This window comes from Manacus vitellinus, unplaced genomic scaffold (assembly GCF_001715985.3).
Source record: "Manacus vitellinus isolate BGI_N305 unplaced genomic scaffold, ASM171598v3 scaffold_18_pilon, whole genome shotgun sequence".
NCBI classification, from domain to species: Eukaryota; Metazoa; Chordata; class Aves; order Passeriformes; family Pipridae; genus Manacus; species Manacus vitellinus.
The window spans coordinates 12,952,197-12,979,512 of record NW_021939324.1 but is presented as its reverse complement, the minus strand read 5'-3'; the positions used below and the strand labels follow the sequence as shown (position 1 = coordinate 12,979,512).

The following is a 27,316-nucleotide window of genomic DNA, read 5'->3' as shown; positions in this document are numbered from 1 at the left end:
CAGTCTTAACAGTATGGCTAAATATACTTACATAAATTCTGGTTGTAATTTACAGACTGAAGAATTTACCATTTACCTTTACAAAACTGCAACAGCTCACTGCTATGTGGCTATCAGACAATCAGGTAAAATTTTTTTAAATTAAAAATAGATGATTGTTGACTTCATTGCTAATGGAATTGACAAGCACAGAGCCATCTGTTAAATAATGAGACCTAGTACTGTGTATGTGGATCAATACTATCCTGACATAAGTGTGTCCGTTCTCCTAAAGTAGACAACACTGAGCCTACCTGTCTCTGGAGACTCATACTTTTGGCAAAGCGCTGTGCTGTGAGGAAACACAATTTAGCAGTGTTTTTCTCAGTTCAGGCTTGTTTACACTGAGGAGTTAGTGATGATAAGCTTGTACTTGAACGTGTACATGCTGGTGCTTTCACAGCTATAATAGCAGGTAAATTCAGCATGCCTTTATTGAGCTAGGTTTCTTGCCACACCTTTGAACAGCATGACTGTCCAAGTTTCAGGCTACTGAGCAGTAACTCATGCACTTGTAGCTTGTAGTCTTCCTTTATGTTGAAGCCCTGTGCGCTGTGCTGATTTTCTGAATGGCGCCAAGGTGTACAGGGCTGTCAGAAATTTGCAAGCCTCAGATGTGCACTTTTACTAACATAGTAATTTCAGGAATCCTGTGCCCTTTTCTGTAAGGCATGGAGGATGTTCCATCTAGTATTAGTATGAAAAAACAAGTACAAAATTTTTGTTTTTATATGAATTCTCTGCAGGTTTAAATGGCCAAATATATCTGTGCATTCCAGATCAGCCTGCTTTGGGATATTAGTAAATCCCAACAGGAAACTAGGTTACTTTTTGAATATCCAGTGTTTACTTTTCACTAAAGCTGTTACTGAGTTTCAGTCCTCAGTCAAAGCCAGTCGTCAGTCAAAGACAGACACGTTAATAGCTTCATTTGGTGAAAATTATTCAGAGGAGAAAAAGTTTAATACAAGGCAGAGCAGTCTTCAAAGTCATGGCACAGGCATGCTCTGTGATATGCAGATCATATTTACTTTTTTGTATATATTCTTGTAATATATCCTCCTTTCCTTTACTTTCTAGTCTAAACCACTTATCCCTCTTCAAAAAGAAGCTGACCCTGACACACAGAAAACAGTGCTTACTAATTACATGTTCCCTCAGCAACCAAGGACTGAGGATGGTAAGGATTTCAGAAATACCCTCTTAGTGCCTTCTAATGCATGCACAATACCTGTAATAGAATGTGGGAATTATAAATTTGGAGATTCAGTGAAGATCAAGATTTTTCCTGAAGGCTTTCACTCTGTTTGAACTTTTTTTCCCTCAGGTACCAGTGTTTCTTTCTGTAGACAAGGGCTGCTTGTTTGGCTTAAGCTGACAGAATACCTGCCTCTGAGGTTGTTATTCCAAATGGAAGGTTTAAAGTTCACTAGACAGTTTTTCAAAATTTAAAAATTCAATTTTTGTAAAATTCTCTATCAGTTTGTTGGGTTTTTTTTTTGGTCAGGAAGCTTTAGTGATAATGAAGTCTATTAGAATATTTTCAGATGTGTTAAAATTGCAACTTTGCCCTATAAATGAAGAATAGCTAATATTCCATTGCACTTACAGAGCTGTAAAATTAAGTATTTTTCTATTTCAGATATAAAATTATTAATATAAACAGTCTTAGTATTGCTATTGAAGGATATACATGTGCCGGGGTGGTAGTGGCAGATTTATTAGACTTTTTGCATGCATTAGTGGAACATGGCTGATGTAACACAGAGACATGCTAGAGTAAGAGGCAGTAGGTACCTAAAAGATTTTTTTAATCTCTTGTAAAATTAAGCAAGAAATACTTGTTTGTAAAGCCTCTGGCAGTTGTATAATATAACTTCTGCAAAATCTTACCTTTACCTTAAGTCTTAGATTCTTAGATTTTTTTTTTTCAGGGTTAGTAATAATGCAGATTTTTGTCACTAAATCATTCTTACTCTTCGTTTTTAAATTTTCATCTAATGAAATCAAGTGAATGTTCTTACATGTGCTTAATGAGACCAATTCACTGAAGTTAGGCTATATAAATCTATACAAGTATAATTGACATTTTTAGATATATACACACACATACATAATTTCATATTTGTATATAGAATAAAAATACTTCTCAGCAGAGTTCTGAAAGTGTGTTAAGACTAGTATTCAGCTGGGTATATGATTTTTTTTTCAGATAGGGATTTCACTACTGTAAAAGTACAGCCCAGTTCATAAAGCAGTGGTAGTGCAGTTAGTCTTCAATTAATGGTGCTGCTGCTCTTTAAAGAATACATACAAAAGCACACCAATCCATCCAAGAGAAAGGACTATTTTTTTATTTTGCATAGTATATCCTATTCTTATAAGAGCTTCTTTGGTTTTTTTTTTTTAGTTATGTTCATGTCTGATAATGAAAGTTTCAATCCATCTCTGTGGGAGGAACAGCGTAAACAGCGTGCTCAGGTGGCATTTGAGTGTGATGAAGACAAAGATGAGAGAGAGGCACCACCCCGGGTTAGTATTAAATTTATTTTTGAGTACTTGTTGCTTCCCTCCCTCTTACTTCCACCCCTTAATCTCATCCTTTTCCTTACTTTATCTGTGGATTTCACTCTGCTGAATAAATCAAATATTTATTTATTAGTTAAGAGTACCTAGCAGGATGAAACATCATAGTCTGGATTTTTTTTTGTTTGCTTTTAGTTTGAGTGTTTCTTGGACAGATCATTTTAAGCAGGGCACAAGGGAAGAGCTCTCAGCTGATCTCTGCCAATGTATGGCCGAACTGGGAGGCTACCTGATTGAGGTGCTGTGGAGAACGATAGCGGGGACACAGTGATTAATCCTGATTTTTTTTTTTAAGTGAATTACAGCTGTCATAATCCTTGCTTGCAATCAGTGGACACACTGGGGGGAGGAGTAGTGAAAGTAATTCATAATCTTCCTGGGTTTTATAAGCCGAAGTCTTCATCAATGCAGGTAGATTTAAATAGCGAAGTGGAGATCCTGGATTGTTTAGTGGTTCATCCTAGGTAATTATTTGTTTTAAAGTTTATGTTTTTGTTACAGCATTTAATTAAATGTAGAACATTATTGCCTTCTGTTACACAGGAAGGCAATCTGAAGAGATACCCAACTCCCTATCCTGATGAACTGAAGAATATGGTAAAAACAGTCCAGACAATTGTACACAGACTAAAGGATGAAGAATCTACAGAAGATATTGCCAAGGAGTCAAAACGAGAAGGCCAGACAGTTTCTGTAAAAGATGTGGGAGTAAAGGTTAGATACAATACTATTTTGTGGTTTTGCAAGAACTTCCAAAGATCTTATTGATTCTTTTTAATCCTCTTCTCCCTCCCCTCTAATGCTTTAGCAAGAAAAATTGTCAGATTACAGAACACAATTTACCTCTTCTCCATCCAAGGAAGTCTGTAATAAACATCTGGTGTGTAGTAGCAATTTTCCTCCTACACTAAGAACAAGGAAAGCGATTTGATTCTCAGGCAAATACAAACTATGGGTATGTTAAGGAGCTGACTTCTTCAGTTTCTGGAGGAATGGCATCTTTGTCATTCTCTGATCCTCTTTTATCTGATAGACTTCACAGTGAAATTTGGGATAATCTCTAAGGATCTTGCTGCTGCTCTCATGACTGAAGGTTTTATACGATAAGTTGGGAAGGCAATATGAGCAAGCTGGGAAAGGTGTCAGGAGTCTGTAACAGGCTGATGCAGTGTGATAGGTGATAGGACTACTGTTTGGTGCTGACATAGAATCATTGTAGATATTGGCCATTTGGTTTTTCTTTTGTTTAACTGGAAATTTAATGGTACAAATGGACAAAAGTAAGAAGAGTCAAACTGATTGACAAAGGGTAGGGTAGTCTGTGGAGACTGCATTGGTAGTCTGTGGAGATTCCATATTCCATACTGTATAATTTCAGAGCTCAGATTTTTTTCATATTTTCCATATTTTCCCAAAATACATGTTGACTCTAAATATCGTATGTTATTGAAAACCTTTCAGGTTATTTTTTCTGCTAATGTTCTTAATTCTGTAGACTTCAGAAATCGGTTCAATAAAGAACAAAGTAGATGAGAGAAAACAATATTCAGCAGGAAGCTCTGTGCAGAAGCCTAGTGAACCAGAAACTGAGCACAGCACTGCAAATTCACAGATAACTGCACTTGTTAAAACCTTGCAGAATACGAAAATCATTGTCAACCATGAAGACATGCTTCAGGTATGGCATTGCAATGAGCATTATAGCATTCAAAAAAGTTCATAATGAAAGATACATGCATTTAAAGAAAAAGAAAGTAAACCGAATTAAGGGTTGATCTGAACTGTGAAAAGACTCATACTTTGATAGAATTCTTCAGTTATTGCTTGATTGTCAGTACTTCATTAAATAATCAGTTTTAATTGTCACTGAAAAGAGAAAATATCCAATTAGTGGGAGCAATAAAAGACCTTGTATATCCAAATGACAAGGCACATGCATTTCAAATGAAATGCGGAATGCGGGTTTAAAAATATTTATTCCTCTGTGTTTATTAGTGAGTTGACAAAAATATTACTTGGAATGTATTTACTTCTTATAGTGAGAGATTTTAAACTTAGGAACTCTGTACATCTCTCTCACAAACACAGTGTATTCATTTATTTAGAAAATTTGAGATTGATGACAAATTTTGGAACTTGTCATTTAATCAGTTCCCAGCCTGTAAAATACTTTTTCATAGCTTCACAAGCAGATTAGGTTTTTGCCTGTGTTGTGTAAGCAGCGGAACACACATATATCATACTTTTGCTGAAGAGACCTGGTGACAGGCAGTTGTGGCTGTTACTGGCTACTTCTGCACTAGCACATTCCTGCTTCTATTTACTTTCTGAAAGTACTGGCTTTGACATTTTTCTTTAATTTAAAAACATAATTTCAGAAGATCAGGGTGTTTGTCTAATAATAGTGACAGCAATTCTTTGTAGAAGACTGTATGCCACTAAGTAAATGAGGCCGGGATAGTGAATTCCTTACTTCCCTCTACTAACCTGCTGGTAACTCCGTTGCAGAATCCAGTTATCTAAACTTTGCATGGGTGTAAGTTTCCCATTTCAACATTGAATACACTTGTATGTCACATCCAAGAGGAAGGGCAATGTGGTAGATGCAGTGAAGGGTTGGTTATTCTGACTGCAGATAAAAGCAGATGGATTTTTAGTTTTTGTTTTTAATGAAGACTACCATAGCTTGTTTGCTACCTCGCAGTCAGGTTTGTCCTGCAGTCCCAAGAACTGGCCAGGTAATTATGGGAAGGTGGTGCTCCAGTAGGTTCCATGCATTAAGTGTTATAAAACAGTAAGAAAAAGTGAATATTGGCAGACTGGAATTTGCAACATGGATTTTGTAGCATTTGTAGTAGGAAGCATGTTTACTAAAAAGAAATTTCCACTTTAAGGAAAGAAGGTTTGCTGGGGCTTTTCTTCAAAATGTTACTGGAAACAATTGTTTTTTGAAGATGGTCAAATACAGGGCTGGCAGTAGGGTACTGAACCAGTTGCATGGCTGCTTTTGTGGCAGCTTTGTCTGTTAATCTCTTTCATAAGTGTACTGAGCTCCATCTTATGTTTCAGAACTAGTGATTTCTAGCTTAAATCTATTCAGCATTGCTTTATTCCTCTGCTGTTGATCTTGGAGTTAAATAACTTCTTTTCCTTTTGGAGTTTACCCCCAGCAAGCTACCTTTGCTCTTTTTTTTGCAATACTAGGCAAGTCAAGCTCATTATCTTTTCTGACAGCATAGCTCTTCATCCCTAAAATTGTTTTGGTCACACTACTCTATAGATGTTTCAGTTTGAGATCTTCCTTCCAAGACCAATACCCAGCTAATCAGTCTGCATTGTTTGCTGGTTCAGTGATCACTTTGTGACTTGGATTTAACTGGAAGTTCTCTCTAATGGTGGAATGAAGGCTACATCTGCTTGCTTGAGTAGTTTTTGCAGCTAAGTTACCTGTTTGATTGTCATCCCATGGAATTTAGCAGTGACAATGCAAGTCTCCATGTGCTACTTCTTAAAGATAATTCAGTTGACTTGCACTACAGATGCACTACAAAGCTATGTTATGCCTATGCTGTGTGGCTTGTTTATCTTTTTCCTCCTTATTGTTTGTTGAGTGATAGTCTAGATAGCATTTACTTCACCTTTAAGCTGCTCTTTAAAATACATAGCGTAAAGCTCTTTTTCCTTTAGCAGGAGTCAGAAGAACTGTCCTCTGATGAAGAGATGAAAATGGCAGAAATGCGACCACCACTGATAGAAACCTCCATAAACCAACCAAAAGTGGTAGCTCTTAGCAATACCAAGAAAGGTAAAATACCATAAAAAGCACTGGAAGTGTTGTGTGCTTCTGATAATTTCTTGACTCAAAGTGGCTAATTTTTTGAATGAAATTATGTAAAAGTAGGCTTAATTTGTATGTTTTAAAAGAAAGATGATTAATTCTCTATTTAAACAGTGAAGGCAGGAAAAAAAATCTGCAGTCTTATGTTTGAGTGCACAATAGAGAAAGCTGTTTTGACATCCTAATTTTCTTGATTCTTGTTACCAGTTTAAAAGCAGAGGGGAAGAGGAGATGTATGTGTTTTGGGAGACTGTGAGCTTGAACACAATCTGGAAGTGCTTAAGAAAAGATTGCAGAAAGTGGTATTTATATTGGAAAAATTCTATATTTCCTGCTCCTCCCAGATTTTGTGAATTGTTGCTGTTATAGGCACCTCCTATACTGCTGTTATAGGCAGCAGTATTTGTTTAAATTTCTTAGAGAAGATGTGCTCTCATCCTAAGGTTTATTCTTAAACTTCTCTTTTGGCAACTCTTTCTCCAGAGTTATTTTACTTTCATTTTTCTTTGTTCTTCTAATATGAAACTTCAGAATATTTTCTTTTGTTAACTAAGTTTTATATTCTCTGAAATTTAATTTTTGTCTGGGTAACCATTTCTTTAAGACTAAGAAATGACCCAGGATTCAGAGAAAACATGATTTAAAAATTGTATAGCAAATAGTATTTTACTTTGTATAATATCCTAGTCCAGTACTTTCCAGGGCAAAAGGCTTTTCTGCCCATTAGATGTAAAAAGGTGAGATCTAGTGAGGAAAACCACATGGAGATAGCAGGACTTTTCTGCTGAGGATCACACACAGAGGAAAAGGTTGATGTTTTTTGATGCTGTCTTTGGGGGTTTATGTCTGACTGAAGAAGCAGGTCAAAACTTCCTTCTTGTCTCTGAAGATAGACATTAGTTCTGCTAAATTCATGCATTTGGCACCTGTAACTGTGTCTTGAAGCAAAAATTTAAACTTATTTGTTTCTACACTCATGTCAGAATCACGGCTAGCTTGAATTCCCCCAGAGGAATTATTTTTATATGGATTTAATATGTAAGTATGCATACATTATGCAAGAATCAATGTGCACAGGGGTAAATTAGTCAGAAAGTGTTGTCCTAAGTGATCTGCAAAGCATGGGGATGCACTGGGATCCAAATCAGCAAAGAACATTTTCCATTCCTGGTTTTTTACATTTACAAAAGAAATTTAGAGCTTATCTAGTGATCTAGGAGTTCCACAGTACTTGATCTAATAAACAGCAATTTGACAATGATACAATGTTTAAAATCAGGAACTGTGTACACTTTCAAAATTCTTCAGTGTATTTCATTTTCTTAGGGGCTCATGTAATTCAGTACTTTGAAATCATTGTAAAAGCAGAAATATGATTTGATATATATTTTGAGGAAATATTCAATAATGTAGCACCATCTTATGCCAAGGAAACTGGGAATAAAGCAGCAACTTATATTTAGTTAACATGTAAGGGCTGTTTACATTGAGCCAAATACTTAAAAAATAGGAACTATTGCCAACAGTAGAGACTAACTTTGCAAAGGTGTTAGCTTACAATTTAGTTTCTGGTAGTAAGAATTACTGAACAAGAGGCAATTTCTAAATGCCATACATACACAGATGAAATGGCTATTAATAAAATGTATGTGTCTAACTAAATTGGCAAATTTTTATTTCAGATGATTCAAAAGATACTGATTCCTTATCAGATGAAGCTACCCACAATAGCAACCAGAATAACAGCAACTGTTCCTCTCCTTCTCGAATGTCAGATTCTGTTTCCTTAAATACCGAGAGTAGCCAAGATATTTCTCTCTGTTCTCCTGACAAAGAAACACATGCATGTTTTTTACCCAAGATCAGGTTTGTAAGACACTGTACACCACTAAGCAAATACAATAGAAAATTGTTACTCAGTATTTCATATCATGTGTCCATTTCTTTAGTTCATTAATTTATAATTCATGAAGGAATTTAAATTTTAATATTTTGAAATAAGGTTGATAATTTTAAGGTTAATAAGGGTCTCGTAAAAAAAATAATTCGGAGACTAACTTTGGTATACAATACATGGTTTCCATCTTTTTAATAATGGTTCCCATCTTTTTAATAATAGGGTGTAATAATTTTATCTATTTAATTTTTTATCCCTGTAAAACACTTCAATATACCATTTTAAAAGCTCAGTGGTTTTACCTGCTTGATTTTGTACATCAAGTTGATTGCTAATAGAGCTATTAAAGGCTTTTAGAAACTTACAGAGAATGTAATTACAGGTTGTCACTCTTCTAGAGGTTTTGGTCAGAAAGTACCATTTTTTAAAAGATTGCCAGTTTTGTCCAGTATTGTCATGGAAATTAAAAGAAATCGATTAAAAAAAGTTACTTATTGTCACTTTGTACTTCTTGACACTTCTAAACTGTTTTTAATAACTGCTGTTGAATTTAAACGAACTTTTGAAATCAGATGACACAAACGTTGCTGAAATGAGTCCTCTTTAAAACATATTTCTGCAACGGTAAGATAGCAAATGGTAAATCTGGTTTTTTGTCCTGTTTTGTATGCACAGTGTGGCTGTGTTGCATGTTAATGATAGTTTTTTCTAAAAGAGTTCTTAGAGAAATATCTTGGTTCCTTTTGGAACTTCTTTCAAGAGCCTTCTTTTTTTTTTTTCCAGACAAGAAGATGAAAATTTGAATATTTTGCAAAATGGAGGAGAACTGAGCAGCACAGTAAAAGAAAAACTAAATGTGCAAGAGAAGGTTACAAATTTGTCTGAATATGAATTAAGCATTGGAGAAAGATTAGGCCTGATAGGAAAAGATGTTGATCTAAGCACTCCTATGGAGGAGTCTCACAAATTAGACCAAATAAACATGAATATCAATAAACTGGTTAGTGAAGAGGCAGTTTCAGTTCCTGTAGAAAGGTTAGAAACACAGAAAATGGTTTCAGTAATGGGCTTTTTGAATAACAACACAAAAGAAGAAAGTGAGCACTTGGAAAATGGAAATCAGTATCCTACAAATAAAGTAAATGGACATCCTGAGGAAACAGTACAGTCTCCCAGTAAAGACAAACTAGTGAAAAGCACTACAGTTGATGGTGATGCCGCTGAGCTGCCTGTTTCAATAAGCACTGAAGATTTGTCTCCACAGAGAAGCGGTCCTGTGATGAAATCTCACAGCATCACCAGTATGGACAGTGGTAGTCTGAAAATCTATGATACTGTAAATGAGAATGGATCTCAACAGTCAAACTCTGTGGTAAAATCAGCATCTGATACTGCAGATGGAAAAAACATAGTCCGAAGTAAATCTGCTACTCTTCTGTATGATCAGCCTTTGCAGGTTTTTCCTGGGTCATCGTCATCATCTGATTTAGTATCTTCTACAAAAGCTGTGTTCAAGTTTGACTCAAATCACAATCCTGAAGGTGCTAACGTAGTGAGAGGATCAGTGACAGGTGGTGCACAGATGCTCTGCATTCCTCCCCAGTATAATATTCAATACAGCAGCAGTGCAGCAGCAAAAGATGCCCTGTGGCCCCAGAAACAAAACTCCCAAGTAGAACAAAGCAGCTTACCTCCTTCACGTCTGCTTAGGTCTGACAGTACAGAAACTCCCAGCTACATAAAGCATTCTGCCAACATGAATTTCTCCAATCATAACAATGTCCGAGCCAGCGCTGTGTACAACACTCACCAGAGGATGGCTGGGAGACATATGGATATGTGGGCTGTCCCACCTAATGACAGACTGCTCCCGGGAGCAACCAGACACACTCTCCAAAGGCAGAGCAGTGTATCTTCTACAGCTTCTATAAATGTTGGGGATAGTGGACCTTCCAGGCGGGCCCAGGTTCCTGAAGGGGACTATTTAACATACAGAGATTTGCATTCGATGGGAAGAGGTCCACCAGTAATGTCAGGGCAGCAGAGACCTCTTTCTGCCCGAACATACAGCATTGATGGCCCAAATGTAACCCGGCCACAGAGTGCTCGGCCCTCGGTGAATGAAATACCAGAAAGAACTATGTCAGTCAGTGACTTCAATTACTCACGGACTAGCCCTTCGAAGAGGTCAAACGCAAGGGTTAACTCCGAGCACTCACTGTTAGACCCTGCAGGAAAAAGTAAAGTTCCTCATGACTGGAGGGAACAGGTGCTGCGACATATTGAGGCTAAGAAGTTAGAAAAGGTAAAAATAATAATTTTTTCTCCTCTACTTCTCTGTTACCTGAGTGTGGAATAAGATAAATACTCTGTTTTGAACTTCTTTTAATTACTAGTGAAAATCTACTTTTGATCCTGCTCTGAAAAGGATAAAACATGCTTGTGATGAATATCTGAGAAACACTCAGATGGTAGACTGTAAATGAACTTTTCTCTCAAATTAAAAAAAGGTGCTGTTGTTTTTACATCATACTTGCCAGTTTAGCCAAATTACTATTGAGTACATTAAATATGTCACACTGACCTGCTGGACTGCAAGGCCAGCTCTTGAAAGCCAGGTAATTATTGTAGCATTGTGTTCACATTATACTAAATATTCCCTTATACTTCTTGATCTTTTTTTTCTGTCTTTTTCCCCTTATTTCTTCTCTTTAAGAAGAAGGAAAAATCAGTAAAATCTCTTTGGAAATATAGGTCTACAGCTTTAGTTGCTGAAGAATCCAATAGCCATAATTATCATGTATTTGCCTTCAAGCCAGTTATCTTTTGAAGCTGGGTATCTGACAGATTGTTGAATGAACATTTATTGCTGTGAGATGGGAACACTTAAAAATCTTCTTCGTTTCAGAAGATTACAGTAGGTTTTGATAGAACTAGAGATGAGGAAGAGGATACTTTATGTACTGTAAATGCTATCAAGAACTTGAGCTGATGTGTAGAGCTGAACAATTATATATCTTAAGAATTTGAGTAGAACCTGGAAGAGTGCAATCTGTGCTGTCTAGTTAGCCCAGTTGAAAAAATCATCACTAAAAAATGGATATGAATGTCATTTAGCCTGACCCTGTTTCTTTGGAAGAGAAGTAAGTCAAGCAGCCAAAATACCTTTTGATTATGCCAGCTACATGGATTTTGGTTTTTAGTTTCTTTTCTAAGAACATACTTTGCTTTATTATTATTATGCTAAATACTTGAATATCTGTGATAGCTAGAGAAATTTAATTGGAGATGGTGGGGAAAATTACTTTTAAATATAATTTTTCTTTAGAAATCCCAGTATTTGGAGGGATAAGTTTGCTTTTGTTGTTTTGGTTTGGATTTTTTTTTTTTTAAGTTGCATAACTTCTGGTGACAGAAAGGGATGGGTTTTCTTTTTAAAGAAGCCTGCACAACAGCTGTACTTGTTCTGGTCCAGATTGTCACCTACAACAGAAAATGTTTTCGGACTTTGACAGTACTGTGCTGTACCCCCCACAAGAGGGTCAAGTGTCACCATGTTCCAACTCTAATAAACATTCCCTCATTTTCAATTCTTCTGGATAGTTATATCAAATCTTACATGAAATGGCAAGAGAAGCAAAAATCCCAGCACTCTCTGAATACAGAGGGAAACAAAACTTCAGTGCACTGCTAATGCAGTTTGTTTATTACTTGTTCATCTGCATGCTAAGAACACTGTTTAATACAGAAGTGACACCTGTTCAGGTCTGTAGAAGAGTTATCACCTTTACAGATGATAACTGTAATACAGTTGATACAGTTATCACCTTTACAAAAGACATTGATCACCTTACTTGATTCCCTTTTTATCTGTCCATACTTTCTGTTATGCTTTATATGTAAACTTCATTTTTTCCTACTAGACTGATATGGAATAGCTGCTATTGAGATCTTAGCTGTGGATCTAATTTAACAGATGTTTTAAGTCTGTTTTGTATGTGTGTGTTTTTGTTCTGGCCTTGAAGTGTTTTAAAGTAGCTTTTACTTAACAATCTGAGACATATTTATGGGTTTAAAAGTGAATGCGTATATAATTGTCAACATTATATTCTCTAGGATATAACGGACTTAAAAAGAAGAATCTGAACTGTGAAAAATGTAGATATGATCCTATTTGGCAGCTGGCAAATATGATAATGTGAAAATTCTAGGAATTTACTGGATAGTTCTTTGCTCTTTTAAAATAATGGTTTCAGTATTTCTGTTTGTAATTAAAAATTAGCTGAGTGGTGAGGGTGCTTAATCTATAAAAAAGACTTCTGAAAGTTTTGAAGTCTGAAAAAAAAATCCGTAATTAACAGAACTCATTTAAGGAACAAGCTCAATTACAGAACTCATTTAAGGAACATTAATTGGAAACTACTCCAATAGAGCTTTCATGGGTTTAAAATGGCAGGTTTTTAGAAGTGTTAGATACAACACTGACAAAAACAGGTATATAAAATTACACATTTTGACAAATATTTAATACTTCTTGACCAGTATGGGTTATTAGTATTACTTTTGCTGTGACTCTTATTGAATTTAATCATGTTTATTATTTCTACTTTGTGCTTATTAGGAAGGGAGGGTGCAGTGGACTTTTGGGTGTTGACTTTTGTTGTGGGTTTGTTTTGTTTTCTTTAAATTTTATTTTCCTAAGATCCTCAAAGACATGTTGATTTTGTTTTTATAAAATTTAGTAACTGAAGAGAGAGGGAAGAATGAATGCACAGAAAGAATGAAAGAAACAGTGTCTGCTTGTTGGACAAACTAGAGAAGCTAGTTCTTTATCTGTTATCCCTTTTTACTGATATGGGTAGGAAAAAATACTTCCAAGAGTTTAATTTGCATGAGGAGAGATACAGAATAGTTTTAACTCTACCAAAAATGATTAAAAATGGGTTCCAACCAAGTAACCAGCATTTGTAATACCTTTAACAGGCTCACTGATCAGTGATCCCATTATGGGCCATTAGCTTAGGAGTTGGACTCGATCATTTTGCATCCCTTCCAACTCAGAATATTCTGTGAAACGCAGAGACTAACTAAAATTATCCATCTGGCTGAATGAAGGTGAAAGTGGTTCATGAGACCATTTGTAAATAGAAATCACACATATAGTAGAAGAAACAGCTGGCTTACCTGATGCAAAGCATGTTTTGTTGTGGGAGAAAGGAGCTTACTTAAATGTCAAGCTGTTCTCTAGTGTTTATATATATAAGCTGTTGGAAAGCAGGCAGTCAATTCTGCCCCACCCCCAACCTCATAAATGTAGTGCACAGAGGAATTTTAGGAACAGTACTATTTTTCAGCATATTTTTCTTTTTGAGTGTGACGTGCCAATTTTACCACCTGGTATGTTGCAGTAGTCTCTTATAGTCATCTTGTTGGGTTTTATTTAGGATTTTAAACTGCCTCTGTAGAAGCACTAATGTCACACTAGTATGTGGAGGAGGAATTTCTTATCTATAAACTGCAATAAAAAAAATCTGCAATAGTTATCTGCAAATATCTATTACATTTCCATGCTGAGTGGAAAAAATAATTAGTGACCCTGCCTGTCCTTCCTTTACATATGTATATTACCTTTTTTTGTTGTGGATCTCTTGGGTGTTCATTAGGTGTGTGTTTGCTTTCAGTTCTAATTTCATCTTCAGTGAAGTTTTCTGGTTTTTCATCTACTTTATGTACTATTTAAAGTGCAGAGCTTTCAGTGGAGCGATCATAAAGTTTAATTCCTCACTTCAAATTTGGAAATCAGAATAGTTGGGGTTTTTTTCTCAGAGTTCTCAGTGTACAGTGTCTTATTAAAAGAAAAAAATCTAAATGTTTTAGTTTTGATACAGAATTGTAGTTTTAATCAAAGTTTTTCTTGAACACATCCCTAACATGCAAAAATATTTTAATTGATATGGTCTCAGATTTTCTCCAAAGTAAGCTTGCTTCAGTGTGTCAAGGACAGTAACTTTAGTGGGTCTGTGAATACATAAAATTAAGTTCTTAAGTGTTTGTAAGATCATAACCTGAAGAATATTTTGACACTGATAAATTCCAGGAATGTTATCCATTCAGTAGTTGTTAGTTTTATATTTTGGTTTTAGTTTTATTTGTATTTTCTGCATTTTGAATGAACTACTGAACCATCAGTGTGATATTTTGTGGAGTTCAGAAGTCAAACCATCACACTTTAAAAGGATTAAAATTCTTGTGCATTTGCTCTGTAAACAGCAAAAGTTCAGACCCCGCAAACATTTTATGACAGTAGAATTTAAATTACACGTAATTTTCCATGTGTAACTCTTCAGTAGGAATGCTGTTATTTGTGGAAGAGACTTAAATTCTTGCCTTTTTTTCCTCTTGTGACTGACGAACAGTTTTATAATGCTTAACCTTTTCTTTGAGATTAACTGGTATCTTGCTAAAATTCTGACAGATTTTTTTTTTCCCCTGCTTGTGGGCTTTTACTCCAAAAGGCTTAGACCAGTAATTTTAGGCATTTTGAGAATACCTTGTGCAAACTTTTTCTGACGAGTCTTAGATGGTCATGGGGAATGAAAACTGAAGAGATTTCTAGACATTTAATATCATCTCAAAGGGTAACTTATGTCCACCTCTAGCCTGCAGTTGATTCTAAGTATTGTTAAACAAATAAGTAAACAAATAAAAGGAGTAGTACTTAGGCTTAGCAGGTAACTTACCAGTTAAGGCTATTTCAAGATAAGTAGAATGTAGAGTCTTGTTCCCTGCAGATACTTCAGTTTTACTAGTTTCTCTTCTACACCAAAATTTCATGGATTGTTATGACAGATTCCATCTAGTCTTAACATTACAAAAATATTATTTAATAGAAATTCTCCTAAATAAATTCCACTGTTTATTGTCTAAATTTACCTAAGTAAATGTATTACGTAGCACTTCAATTCCCAAACTGTTCCCAAAAGAATGCTTACTATGCCATTGAAATTATCCAAGAGCCTTGGCCAGTAAAAAATATGGTCAGTAAATACTGTTTTCCAAGGGAGTTTCCAAAGACTGTGCTACCAGAACATCTGGGGAATACAAGTATGCAGAGGCATCTGACTTTGATTATTAAAACAGTTTTATTTATTTTCACAAGATGAAGCTTGTATGAAAGAGCAGATGTCTGCCTGAGGACTAGTGATTATTTTCAAAATCACATTAGTATATGTAGTCAGTAGGCAAATGGCAAAATATATTTATTCATGTAAGAATTGTTGCTGTATCTTAGTCAAATTATACCTGTTCTGAATATTTCTTTCCTTTCTTTAACTTTGAAAAATTAGACAACTTTGAATTTGCTGAGGTTTGATGCTTTGTGGTGTATCTTTTCCTATGATCATATTTTTTCATGGGGTTTGTCACATTTTCAAGATAGGTTTGTTTCATTCATCAGGTGGAATGTGGAGGATTTTCTGTTTCTTCCCTTGCGTAGTCTGTTTTGTTCTTACAGCTACAAAAGTCCATAGTGGCAAGATGGTAATGTCTCCTCCTTTTTTAGTTAGCCTTGACAATATTGCAGGGGTCAGTTTGCAAGATAATGAAGCTCAAAACCAAACCAGTCACTTCTGTCCTTGAGGTCATGTTACCAGTTTAATTGCCTACAGTAGCACAGGGGTGGTATCAGTTTCTTTCAAGCTTCTTCTCCTTTAAATGAGCTTGTTCACATTCTTGAATGAAGTGTTACTGGAATTGCTGATGTTGACAGGGTGGCTATAGCAAGAAAATCCAGTCAGTCAAATCTCTGCGTAAATTTTTATTTGTACTTTACCAGTAGCGTATGTGGGGGGATGAGACAAAATAATAACTGGTTTTCCATAGGTGTTTTTCTTGACTGCCAACTTCTCTTCTTACAACATATTGGATATGTTGCAAATTTATCGAAAACCTGAAAATATTGATAAGCACCTTTGTTGTTTTTTTCAGACATGTGAATATATGAATGACTTTATTTACATGTAATTCTGCATGTTAACTGCTGATTGCACGCTGATTTACAGTAAATAAGGGTAAATAGGGTCACTAAGTTGTGTTTTATACATCACAGATGTACTGTTCTTGCATGGTTTTTATCTTGCATGACAATGGAATACGTTTGTATTACATGTATAACATGTCTTTGTGGTTTATGCATGCTGCACTAATCTCTGTGTTAAATCTGTCCCCTTTTTATTCAGAGCATGCTGTCTCGGTCCTTTAATTCCAATTATGCTGCAGTTAGCAGCTTTCACTATGGCAGCTCTAGGGATCTGCATGGCAGCCAGGGTAGTGTTGCCTTGAGTGTTGCAGACGGAAGAGGTTCTGGTGTGCACATTGTTCGAGTGAGTACCTACAGGAGGTTATTGCAATATGTAGAGGGGGAAAGAATGAACACTGAGGTGGTCCTTACGTTCATAGAGTTATCCTTTTACATATGCACAATGCTGTAATAAAAGAATATAATTTATGTGCTGGAATTTTTTTTAGGCATTAAATACTTTGCCTTCACTTTATATGCCTTAAACTTACTGCAAGGCTTTTCAATTTAATGTCATGAAGTTGAGTTTTTTAATTGGCTTTTGTAGATGGAACACATTGTCTGGTTTTGTTGTACCTTTGTGAACAAGAGATTACCATCCTGAATTTAATCTAGGTTGATAAAGGTTTGAACAAAATCTTACAATGCTTTTTCCTCCCTCAAATCAAATTCTGACAGTATGAACTGAACTGTAAGTTACTGTGGGCCTTCAAGAAAATTAATAGTAAATTCTAAGAAAATGTGAGGAAATGAGTTTTTAACTCTTAGCATCCTGAGTGATGTTATGGTATCCATAGTGAGCAGGATAAAGTCAACAGAAGTTTAATCCTTGAATAAGTTAGTCCCTAGCATTTGTTGACTTGTCTCATCAGCTTACTGGTGATTAAAGACACCTCTGCAGTTGAGAGTTTTCGTAAATATTCATCAGTGTTTTATGGGTTTATGGTGGCTTGGCTAGTGAGATTTTCTACTAGTTAATAAAAGAAGATAAAGAATGATAAAGCCCTTAACATATTTTATCAGAATGTTTTAATTTGAATTATATGAAGACAGCTGTCTTTACTGCTTCATTCTGCTTAAAGCATCCTCAGGCGTCTACTCCAGGAGACCAATGCCAGGATGAAGTATTCATTTCAGGACAGCAGAATTACTCATCTGCCACACTTAGCCTCAAAGATGTTCCTCCAGACAGCATGAAGAAAATAGCTGTGCAGGTAATTATGTGCATGACACCATGGATAGGATATTACTTACTATTATTTGTAAGGGTGTATTTTTTATTAATAGTACCAATTTATGTTGGGATAGCAGCTGGAGCTAGGGCTTCTTTAAAATGTAATACGCAGGCTTCGAAGCTGGTATAAATGAAATAGCATCCTCTTTTTGGAAGACAAAACTTAGTTAACTATATCAAGGGAGAGAGTTCTTAGTTTTCTTCAGTAGGTGCTTTGAAAGAAAAAATCTGCAGCCAAACAAGTACTTGCAAGTGGAAATTGGAATATGGCAGATGATTTCAGAAAAGCAATCTGAATCTGATTAAACCTTTTAAAGAACAAACTTTAAAAATATGATGAAATTGTGATGATAAACCAGAATTTGTAGGGGGCACTGTATTCATCTCTTAAGCACCATCGATAGAGGTGGGACTTACTACAATGAAACTAAATGGATGCTTGTAAATTATTATGATGCAGCAATTGATTTTATTCTTATAACTTCAGTTGCATTTCTACAGACACTGGATATTGGGAATTTGCACGTGGATATATTTTGCCTATGTAAACTCTACCTCTGGCATTGCAATAAAAAGTAATTTTCCTTCATACTTCAGGTTTTCAGAAAAGGCAGTGGAAAATTGTGTAAATTAAATACATCTGATCTATAAATAAGCTAAAAATGTATTAAATACATTATCCTTTCTCAGAATCAGTTTGACATAAACTCAGAACAGATTCTGATATGTGTCCATTCACATAGCATGGTTAAAGGTTGAAGTTTGCACACTTCAGTTATTTATAATATTGAGAGAGGGAGTATTTTAATATCCTTGTATCCCATAACTAATGGGATAATGGTGGCAGGCAGAAAAAAAATCTGTAACTCAAGCCTGTAGCATTTTTGGAATCATACAGACAAATGAGTGACTAATTAGGGTGGATAAGAACATGAGGCATATGGGCAAGAAGGGAAAAGACTGCCCATCTCAACACAGAGTGGCAGAGCTGAGCAGTAACTCTGAGACTTCAGTAAGAAACATTGTCACCTTCAGCATCATTCCTGGTGACACAGTTTGAATGCACTGTATATCTTGACAGTTGTGTACCTTACTGCTGCTTGTCACCGTTATCAAATCAGTGACATGTTAACAGAGGAATAACATCAGTTGGAAATACTGCAATTTTGATAGTAAAATCTTGAGCATGGATGTGAACTTGCTCAGAAGGTTTTCTTGTGGTCACCTTAGGATGCTTGGAGAGCATATAGTTTCTGTCTGGTCTGGTAGCTAGGGCGGATTTTTATTTTTGTATGATCTATGGGAAATCATTACAAAACCTCTGAGTTTTATGCAAGGAAAGTGCAAACTATAATGATACCAACCAAGTGTCAATACTGTTAGTTGCACTGCTAGAAAATAATGTTTGGGAAAACTCAGTGAGACAAGTGCTAAAAGCAAAGGTTGTCTAGTCTGTTCTAGCAGATTAGCATTCAAAGAAAGTTTTTGTTTTTCATATTTGTTCTCAGTATGTCAGAGCTTATAACTCTGAAGAAAATGGAGTATAATTATATGTGATCCAGAAGAGTAGTTTTAGTAATGTTACTAAAAACTAAGAACAGTCAAGGAATTGAAGATGGCTGGTTATTAAATGTGTGACACTGAGAATTCATATGTTATTCAGATGCCTTTGACAAATGGACAAATGTGCCAGCCTCAAAGACTTCAGGCAAACTACAGCCAAGTCCATCATCTCCCTCCTCAATCATCAGTAGCAAGACATCCATCTAGAGAGCAATTAATTGATTATCTGATGTTGAAAGTTGCCCACCAACCTCCCTATACCCAGTCCCAGTGTTCTCCCAGACAAAGCCATGAGTTGGCAAAGCAAGAGGTAAGAATAAAACCTAGTATGATATGACATTTGTCAGTAAATGGCAGTGAATTGTTACATTGTTTTCATGTATTACAGTTTCTCTGTAAATGGTGACAGAAATCATATAGGCATTTGTCTCCAGCAGAAGACAGTGTTATCGCAGTGAAATTTACTCAAATCACATGTTCCTTCCAGTTTTGAGAGAAATGTCGTAGATTTTTAACAGAATGTACCAGAAACTTTAACTTATGTCTTTTTACTGAGCTGGAAATTTATTTCTCAACTATATTTATTGTTCCCTAACTCATTATTTAGCTAGTAACTGAAAAAATACAAAGTAGCTGTACAACTTGGAGCACTTTGCATCTGGAATGGTTCAAAACCCTGCAAATGTAGAAATGTGCATTCACAAAGAGAAGTCTCTAAAACAAAGTGTGAGCAATCTTATGCATGCCTGATAATTATCAGTTTTATTATGATAGACAGATGTAGAACATATAAGAAATTCTTGTACCATTTAATGGCTCTTACATTGTGGCAGCCTTCTTTCTGTATTGTTTTGGGTCTTCTGAGAAAATACTGAGAACTACATTTAAATTCTGTGCTAGAATGAGAATGTCCACTTACTGTGTCAAGTAAGTTTTCTAGTCAACTCTTCTAGCAAGAGAAAGAAGACAGTGTTGGCTACTTAGAACTTAGAGTGAAAGTGGGAATGAGATTTGATTTTTAAAATTCAGCTAAGGTAGCAAAGAAATATGAGGAATAGGTTCTTTCACAGGAGCATATATATTTGCTAGGGGCATTAAAATAATTTACATAATATCAAACTATATTTGAATTTTAAGCCCACATGAATTATGATTATAATAATAGTGATATTGGAGTAAAACTTAGGCACATGATGCTGCTGTATTGTAATCTTGTTCTGCAGTAAAATAATGAGATATAATACTCTCTTGAACTGGTGAGTTGTTTTTTTTTTTTTGCTTTGTAAAGCTTTTGTTCACCTGAATTTGTAGTAATAATTTCATGATAGTAGCTCTGAATGCATATTTTCAGCCAGTTTATCTAACTTTAGTTGTAACTACTTAGATTCGAGTGAGAATTGACAAGGATCCAGAACTTGGATTTAGTATATCAGGAGGAGTTGGTGGTAGAGGGAATCCATTCAGACCAGATGATGATGTAAGTATTTTATACTAATGCTTTTAAAAAGCATTCTGATTTATAATGTTTCTTATGTTTTAGCAAAGGGAGAAAAGGAAGTATATGTATTTCTCAAACCACTAACCTCCAGGACTGGAAGAGAGAAAACTGGGGACAAATGATGTGGAAAGTCAAGGTTGTAAGTGACCACAGAGGTCACATGACAACACAGAGGATTATTCTAGCAGAGTAGTTCTTGCACAGTTCTCGTAATCACTCAACAGATTTGAGATAGTGAATTACAGAGGGTACAATCATGAATCCTATTAAAAAAGAGACCACAGCCTACAGCTTTATTTCTGGTAGTTGATAATTAATTTTGACATATACATCTGACATATACATTTTGACATATACATCTGCCAAATTAAGCCAAAGCAAATCAGAATTTGCCCCTCAGTACCCCTTTAAAGATAATTCTCCTGGATTTAAAATCAGAAAAGGAAGGCAGTCTCAAAAGACAGTAGACCTGTAGAATAAAATTGCATTCTCTCCTACTTAGGATGAAAAATTGAAAAAATGTTTTTAATTACATCTGTTTGATGCTAGTCCTGCTATTCATAAATAAGTTGTCAAAATGTTTTCCACCTCTATTTTTCAAGGGAATATTTGTAACAAGAGTGCAGCCAGACGGACCGGCATCTAAGTTGCTGCAGCCTGGGGATAAAATAATTCAGGTACTGTAATCACCTAATTAATTAGCCTATGTAATATACCAGTTCATTTTTAGTTTGCACCTAAGAGCAGAATGTTTAATTTTTAGATAGATTACCAGTATCTTTTCCAGATTTTTTTCTTATATTCTGGGATGATGCTATTAATTTTCTTCCGCCTAGCATCAGGATAGGTGATGTGGACTGAAGCATGGTGGATCATTTTTTCAAATTCCGAACATTTTTCACACTTCTAAAAGCAAAAAAGAATGACAAAACGTCATTTAAGGTGGAACATGAGCATTTCAGTAGGCTTTACTGTCATTCAGTTTTTCATTTTATGGTTGTTCACATGCAGTGTTCTGAATAATGTGTTATCAGAACACCAGCAGTTACCCCTCACAACCCCTCTCCCCAGCTGCATCTTGCTGCTAATCCCTCTCCACCCTGCAGTTCCTGCCAGCCCTTGCTGCTTCTCCTCCACTGGCAGTCTGGACATGCAGAAGCTGCCTCCCAGCAGGGACCTCCTTGGCTGCCCCATCTGCTGCCAGTGCACCAGGTTCAGGAGTCATGGCTTCTGGGCTGCAAGCTGTGTAGTTCTTTAATCTGTGTCTGTACCTTTCAGACCTCTTCTGTATCACATTTGTTTGTATTTGTCTATTGAACTCATTAAGCTATCTGGGGAGGGGTCAGAGAAATGAACAGTTTCTTAAGGAAATGGGCTAAGGGGACATTTGAACATTGTTGTAGCTACCCTTAAAGTTGCAAAGCTTGTTAAAAATAATTATTCACCACATTAGTGACTTGAGAATGTTGGTGGAGTCGACTCTGATGCATTTTAGTTTTCTAAAAACAGAACAAACAAAAAACCCAAAACCAAACACCACCGTCCCCACTAGTATCTCCATGAAACCACAACATCCTGTGACCAGTTTTCTAAAACAAAGCCAAATTGAAAACTTAGTCTAATTCTTCAAATTAAAGATTTTTGTTTAATGAGGAATTCATAGTTTGAAAAAGAGCTAAAGGTGAAGTTGCATTTTCATGCTTAGACAATTAGAGGCTGCTTCCTTTCTCATAAGTAAGAATATTTTTTATGTAACAGCACGTTCTTTATACCTGTGATAATTCCAGTCATGATGTAATGACAGCCCCACTCTGTCTTGTTACCACTCAGACAATTTGTGGGGTTTTTTACTGAATATCATCTCTCCCAAAATGCCTTTGCTTATGCTTGATTTTGCAGCGTTCTCTGTAAAACATGCAATAGGCATGCATATTACAGTGCATGTCTAATCCATATGTCTAATAAAATATTCTACACAACTAGCGACTTGATAATTGCAAGTAAGACTTAAGACTAGGGCTAGGACATTCTGTGCAAATTATGATTTGGGATGGTTGTTGCTGCTTTTGCTTTCTGAACAGTGTATTTAAGTCTTCCTCTGCAACCCTAGAAAGATTTGAAAACCACTGGTTTAATAACCAAGGATTCAGCTGGTAACAACTGCAGGTGTTCGGTGATGGGATAAGGAACTGCAGCTTTCAAAGTGGCACAGCTAAGGCACAGAGAGCATGGCAAGTTCACTCTGTCACCACATAAGCAGCTCAGGGAGAAAGGTGGGATGCACAGCTGGAAGCAATAACAGTTAAACTGGATGAATCTGTCCTTCTGCAAGATTTTGCTGCCCGAACTGAATGTGAATTTGCAGTAGTACTTGGAGAAGTTGAACCATAGCCACGTTTTCCCTGTTTTTTAAGGCTGCTTAGGCTTGCCTGTGTTTGCCAAGACAAACTTGTTCAACAGTAACAATGTTGTTTAGAGTCATAGGCACATTCAATTTGGGGATGACCTCCAGAGGTCTCACACCCTAAAATGGCTCCCTGTGCTATTAATGTTTTTTGTTACGGGCTTCAATAGTTTTAATTTATCACAAATGCCATTTCTAATATTCTGTTACTTAAAATTTGTACAAGGTTTGTACAAGGTGATTTGTACAAGGTTTAGGGGTTTTCTGGTGTGTCTGTATTAAGACTGATAAATTAGATGTGTGATGTTAATGGTTCAAAGTTTGGTTTTCCTTTGGTTATTTGCAAAATTCTTCCAAGGCTGACACAGTAGTTCAGGTTTTTTTGTAGCATACAGATACATGTTCAACTAATCTGCAAATCTGCTGTGTTTTATTCTCTGCATTCATATAGAATTTGGTTATTTTAAACCTTAAAGCTTAAAAAAACTAACATGAAATATGAGTTGTGTTTCACTAACATGGCATATGAGACTGTCATTTTGAGTTTTAAATATTTCCTTTTAGGCTAATGGCTACAGCTTCATCAATATTGATCATGGACAAGCTGTATCTTTGCTAAAGACTTTTCAGAATGCTGTGGAACTCATCATTGTACGAGAAGTTTCTTCATAAGTACCTTTGATTGTGGGGATAAGCCAACAGGATTCATTGAAGGACTTAGGAGAAACAATATTTTGCATATTTTTATACATTAAAAGAACTCGAAAAGAATTATGATCAAAATTTGTATAGGAAATACTGAACTTGTGGTTAAAGAGGGCAAAACCACTGTATAGAACGTACAAGAAATAATTTTAGAAATGCGTATGGTGAATAAACTTGTTTTTAAGCATTATAGCAATCTAAGGATCACTCCTCCAAGAACAAACCTGTGTTGTTTTTTTGTACAGATGGTAGGTTTATTTTTTGATAATTCATACACATTACTAAACTTCGTGCAAGGCTTTGCAAAGCCTCAGTCGTAGCCAATGGACAGATGGCAGGGCTGTCTATCCTGTAGCTGTTTATTGCCTTTATTTTGATTCACCACATATTAATGTGTTACGCTGAACCACTTCTGTAGATATGAATGGGGATATGAAGTGTTGGCTTTGCTATGTGCACATTGTATAGATGAATGGGTAGATGGAAGGTGGTGCTGACTGGACAGAATAAAGGTCAGGTGGAATAATTATCTGCTATCTAAATCTGGAATCAGGAAAGAAGAAAAAGTGTTTAGTTCTGGAGTGTACATCTACCAATAGAAAATGCAATAAAAGCTTATGGTGTTTTTTTAGGAAGACTATAACTACAAATTTGTGATATTATACAGGATTTGTTCTTAATGTAGTCATTCAATATTCATTTGCCACATGTGATTTATGTTTAGTTGGGTTTTCTTGCATACATAATTTTTTCAACAGTACTGTGGAAATGTGCCCAGAGATTTTTCTCTGCGATAGAAATCCTGAATTTTGTGGAAATGGCGATACTTTTACCTTTATAAAAGAACTCCATTTTAAGCGTACAGATTTTAAAAATGAAACTGAAATGGCCAGTTTTTAAGGTTGTTGCCTGTAATATATATTTAAACAGACACAAAAGCAAATGGTGCAGGAAGAATTATGAAAGACATCTTGATTTTGTTTGGCCTTTGCATTGCTTTGTTAATCAAGAAGGAAACCATACGCATGGAGCTAGGCAACCAAAGCAAGTTTTGAAACTTTGAACAGTGGTGGAGAATTGCTGTGGTGAGATGGAGAGCAAAGGGAGGGTGTACTTACAACCCACCAATTCATAATGAGGTTTCTTAAAGGGCTGTTCCTACAGGTAACATTAAATGTGAACTAGACACTTCAGAGTCATTAAAGGGTTTCTAACTACATTAATGTAATAGTGATTTACCACAGGCTGCCTTTGTTCCTTATTACTGTATAAAACGTTCAGTTATGCTTCTATTAATTTTGTTTACCAGAAACATTATCTTTCTCCTTTGTAATTGAATAGAGACTGCATAACCTGCAGTGATAATTCATACGGTTGTTATGGACCAGGGAAAAGTGCCACAGAAGACCGAAAACTGTTTTTAAGCAGGGCTAATGATTAGCCTATCATTGGAGCAATATTCAGTTATTGCAGTTCATTTTTAATTACATAAAAGTTGGTAGTTTGAGACAAGTATAAGCGCTTTTTTTCAACCCAAAAAGTAAATGCTTTTAATAAAGCTAGCAAAAAGACCAGCTTCCTTTACTTTTGGGACAATGAGCTGGAAGAGAGAGAAATTATACATACCTAGCAGTAATAAACAGGCAGTACTTTTTTAATAAGTTAACGCCAATATTATTGCACTTCTTTCAAAGATGTTAACTATTGCTTATTGTACTGTGTATAGTTTTAATAATTTTAATTGAAACCCTTTAACAACTCTTTGTATATTTTAATTCTTTTTATTTGATTTTCAGTAATATTTACATAGAAAACGATTTTTTGGATATATTAGTAGAAATGTGCTGTATTTTGATAAAATTCACTTATTTTCTGTGTGCTGGTAATCTTCAAAGAAAAGAATGAGAAACATAGCTATATAATGGCAGGCTTCAGTGTTCCGCTTCTAAGATGTGTTTAGTTGTTGGTTAGTTTCTATTTTTTTATTGAAAATGCAAAATGTTTGCATCACATGTTCATTATTTTTAATCATGTTATTTTTATCACACACTGCCTTTTAATGGGGATACATACAGACAAGTCCTAAATTACTTTGGTCTTCTACAAAACCTGTATCTTTGAGAAGGGAAAAGTCCAAAAAGCAGAACTGATTCTTTATTGATCTTGGACTGACTTTGTATACATTTTGCAGTACATTTAAATATATCACTGAGAAATTATACTGTATTATATTTTGCTTTAATGATAACAGAAGTTTTAAATGTTGTTGTGTCACTTAATTTTCAGGTTTATGTATCACAGGAAAATTCTACCAAAAACTGTTCGGCTGTGGTAGAACTATATAACTAGAGATTTATAGCAAGAGATTTAGTACTTCTTGTGAAAATACTTGGCCAAAGCTTGTCTTCCGTCAGTTAGCAAATTAACCATCTAATAAAATATGGATTTTGCTGATTTTACTCAGTAAATGTTTGATTTTTTCAGTGGATTGAAATGTGTTTTTGTCATTGTCAGTGTGTGAAGGTAAACATGTCAGACTAAATGATTTTGCAGAGAGTGGGAGAAAAATGTCTCCTGAACTACTCCAACCAGGATTCAGCAGGAGGAGAGACAATATTGGCACTTTTCATTTTGAATGCATCGTAAACTACATTTTGAATAGAATAAAATCCATCAGCAGCCTAAGTTACTCAGCCTGGCAATGAGTTCATGCAAACTCTGTTAATTCTTTCTGTTCTTAATAGTTCATTAAAGAATCAGTTCAACTGATGTAATGAAAAAAATGAAGTCTCCCATGTATTTATTATGTAAATATTTTTTAGTTTCTTTTTTGGACTGGAGTTAAAAAGATGTGTATATACTTGAAAGCATTCTATGAACACAAACATAGCAATAAGCAACACACAGAATCAAATATTTATGATTATTTTGGTTTTGTTTAGAACTATTCCCTTGTCAACAGCTATGTAATGTTTCTATTGATCAGCATTTATTCAACATTCCAAATTTTTGTATATAATTAGACTGTTTCTGAGGTAACACATGGAGAATAGATAATAAACTAATGCTCTTTAAAGCTGTGTGAAATTGACTTATTTAAGTTCTAGGAAATTCTCCATAACACTGTTTTATTCTTCTACAGTATCTGTAGATGTAACTCTATCAATATACATTAGTAAAGTCTTGTGTTCCTGGCTCTGTTCATCTCAGTGCCCACGCCTCTGTTCTAGGTGATTTCATTTCAAGACTGGGTTATTCACAACAAAGAAAGACTTTGTAAATAATATCATGTGGTGGATTGACCTTGGCTGGACACAAGGTTCCCACCAAGCTATTCTATCACTCCCCATTCCCTAGGTGCACAGGAGAGAAAAGATGGAAAATGACTCATAGGTTGAGATTAACGCAGTTTTATTGAAGCAAAAGTGCATGTACAGGCAAAGAGAAAATAAATAATAATTTTATTCTCCCCATC

General features: G+C 35.5%; 1 protein-coding gene across 6 annotated transcripts in view; it reads left to right on the top strand.

Annotated features, from left to right (window-relative positions):
* Positions 1-26,917, top strand: part of ERBIN (erbb2 interacting protein) — a 110,683-nt gene extending 83,766 nt beyond the window's left edge. Inside the window, exons 14-27 of one of the 6 annotated variants that reach the window (XM_018070322.2) lie at positions 56-125; positions 1,120-1,219; positions 2,450-2,571; positions 3,169-3,339; positions 4,121-4,303; positions 6,313-6,430; positions 8,146-8,329; positions 9,144-10,665; positions 16,598-16,741; positions 17,520-17,651; positions 19,335-19,544; positions 20,619-20,711; positions 21,335-21,409; positions 23,701-26,917. In XM_018070322.2, coding sequence (XP_017925811.1) covers positions 56-125; positions 1,120-1,219; positions 2,450-2,571; positions 3,169-3,339; positions 4,121-4,303; positions 6,313-6,430; positions 8,146-8,329; positions 9,144-10,665; positions 16,598-16,741; positions 17,520-17,651; positions 19,335-19,544; positions 20,619-20,711; positions 21,335-21,409; positions 23,701-23,808 — 3,232 coding nt within the window. In that variant the 3' untranslated portion in view covers positions 23,809-26,917. The remainder of the gene's footprint in view (positions 1-55; positions 126-1,119; positions 1,220-2,449; positions 2,572-3,168; positions 3,340-4,120; positions 4,304-6,312; positions 6,431-8,145; positions 8,330-9,143; positions 10,666-16,597; positions 16,742-17,519; positions 17,652-19,334; positions 19,545-20,618; positions 20,712-21,334; positions 21,410-23,700) is intronic. The other 5 variants (XM_018070317.2, XM_018070321.2, XM_018070320.2 and 2 more) reach the window with 5 other exon arrangements.
* The last annotated feature ends 399 nt before the right edge of the window (positions 26,918-27,316 follow it).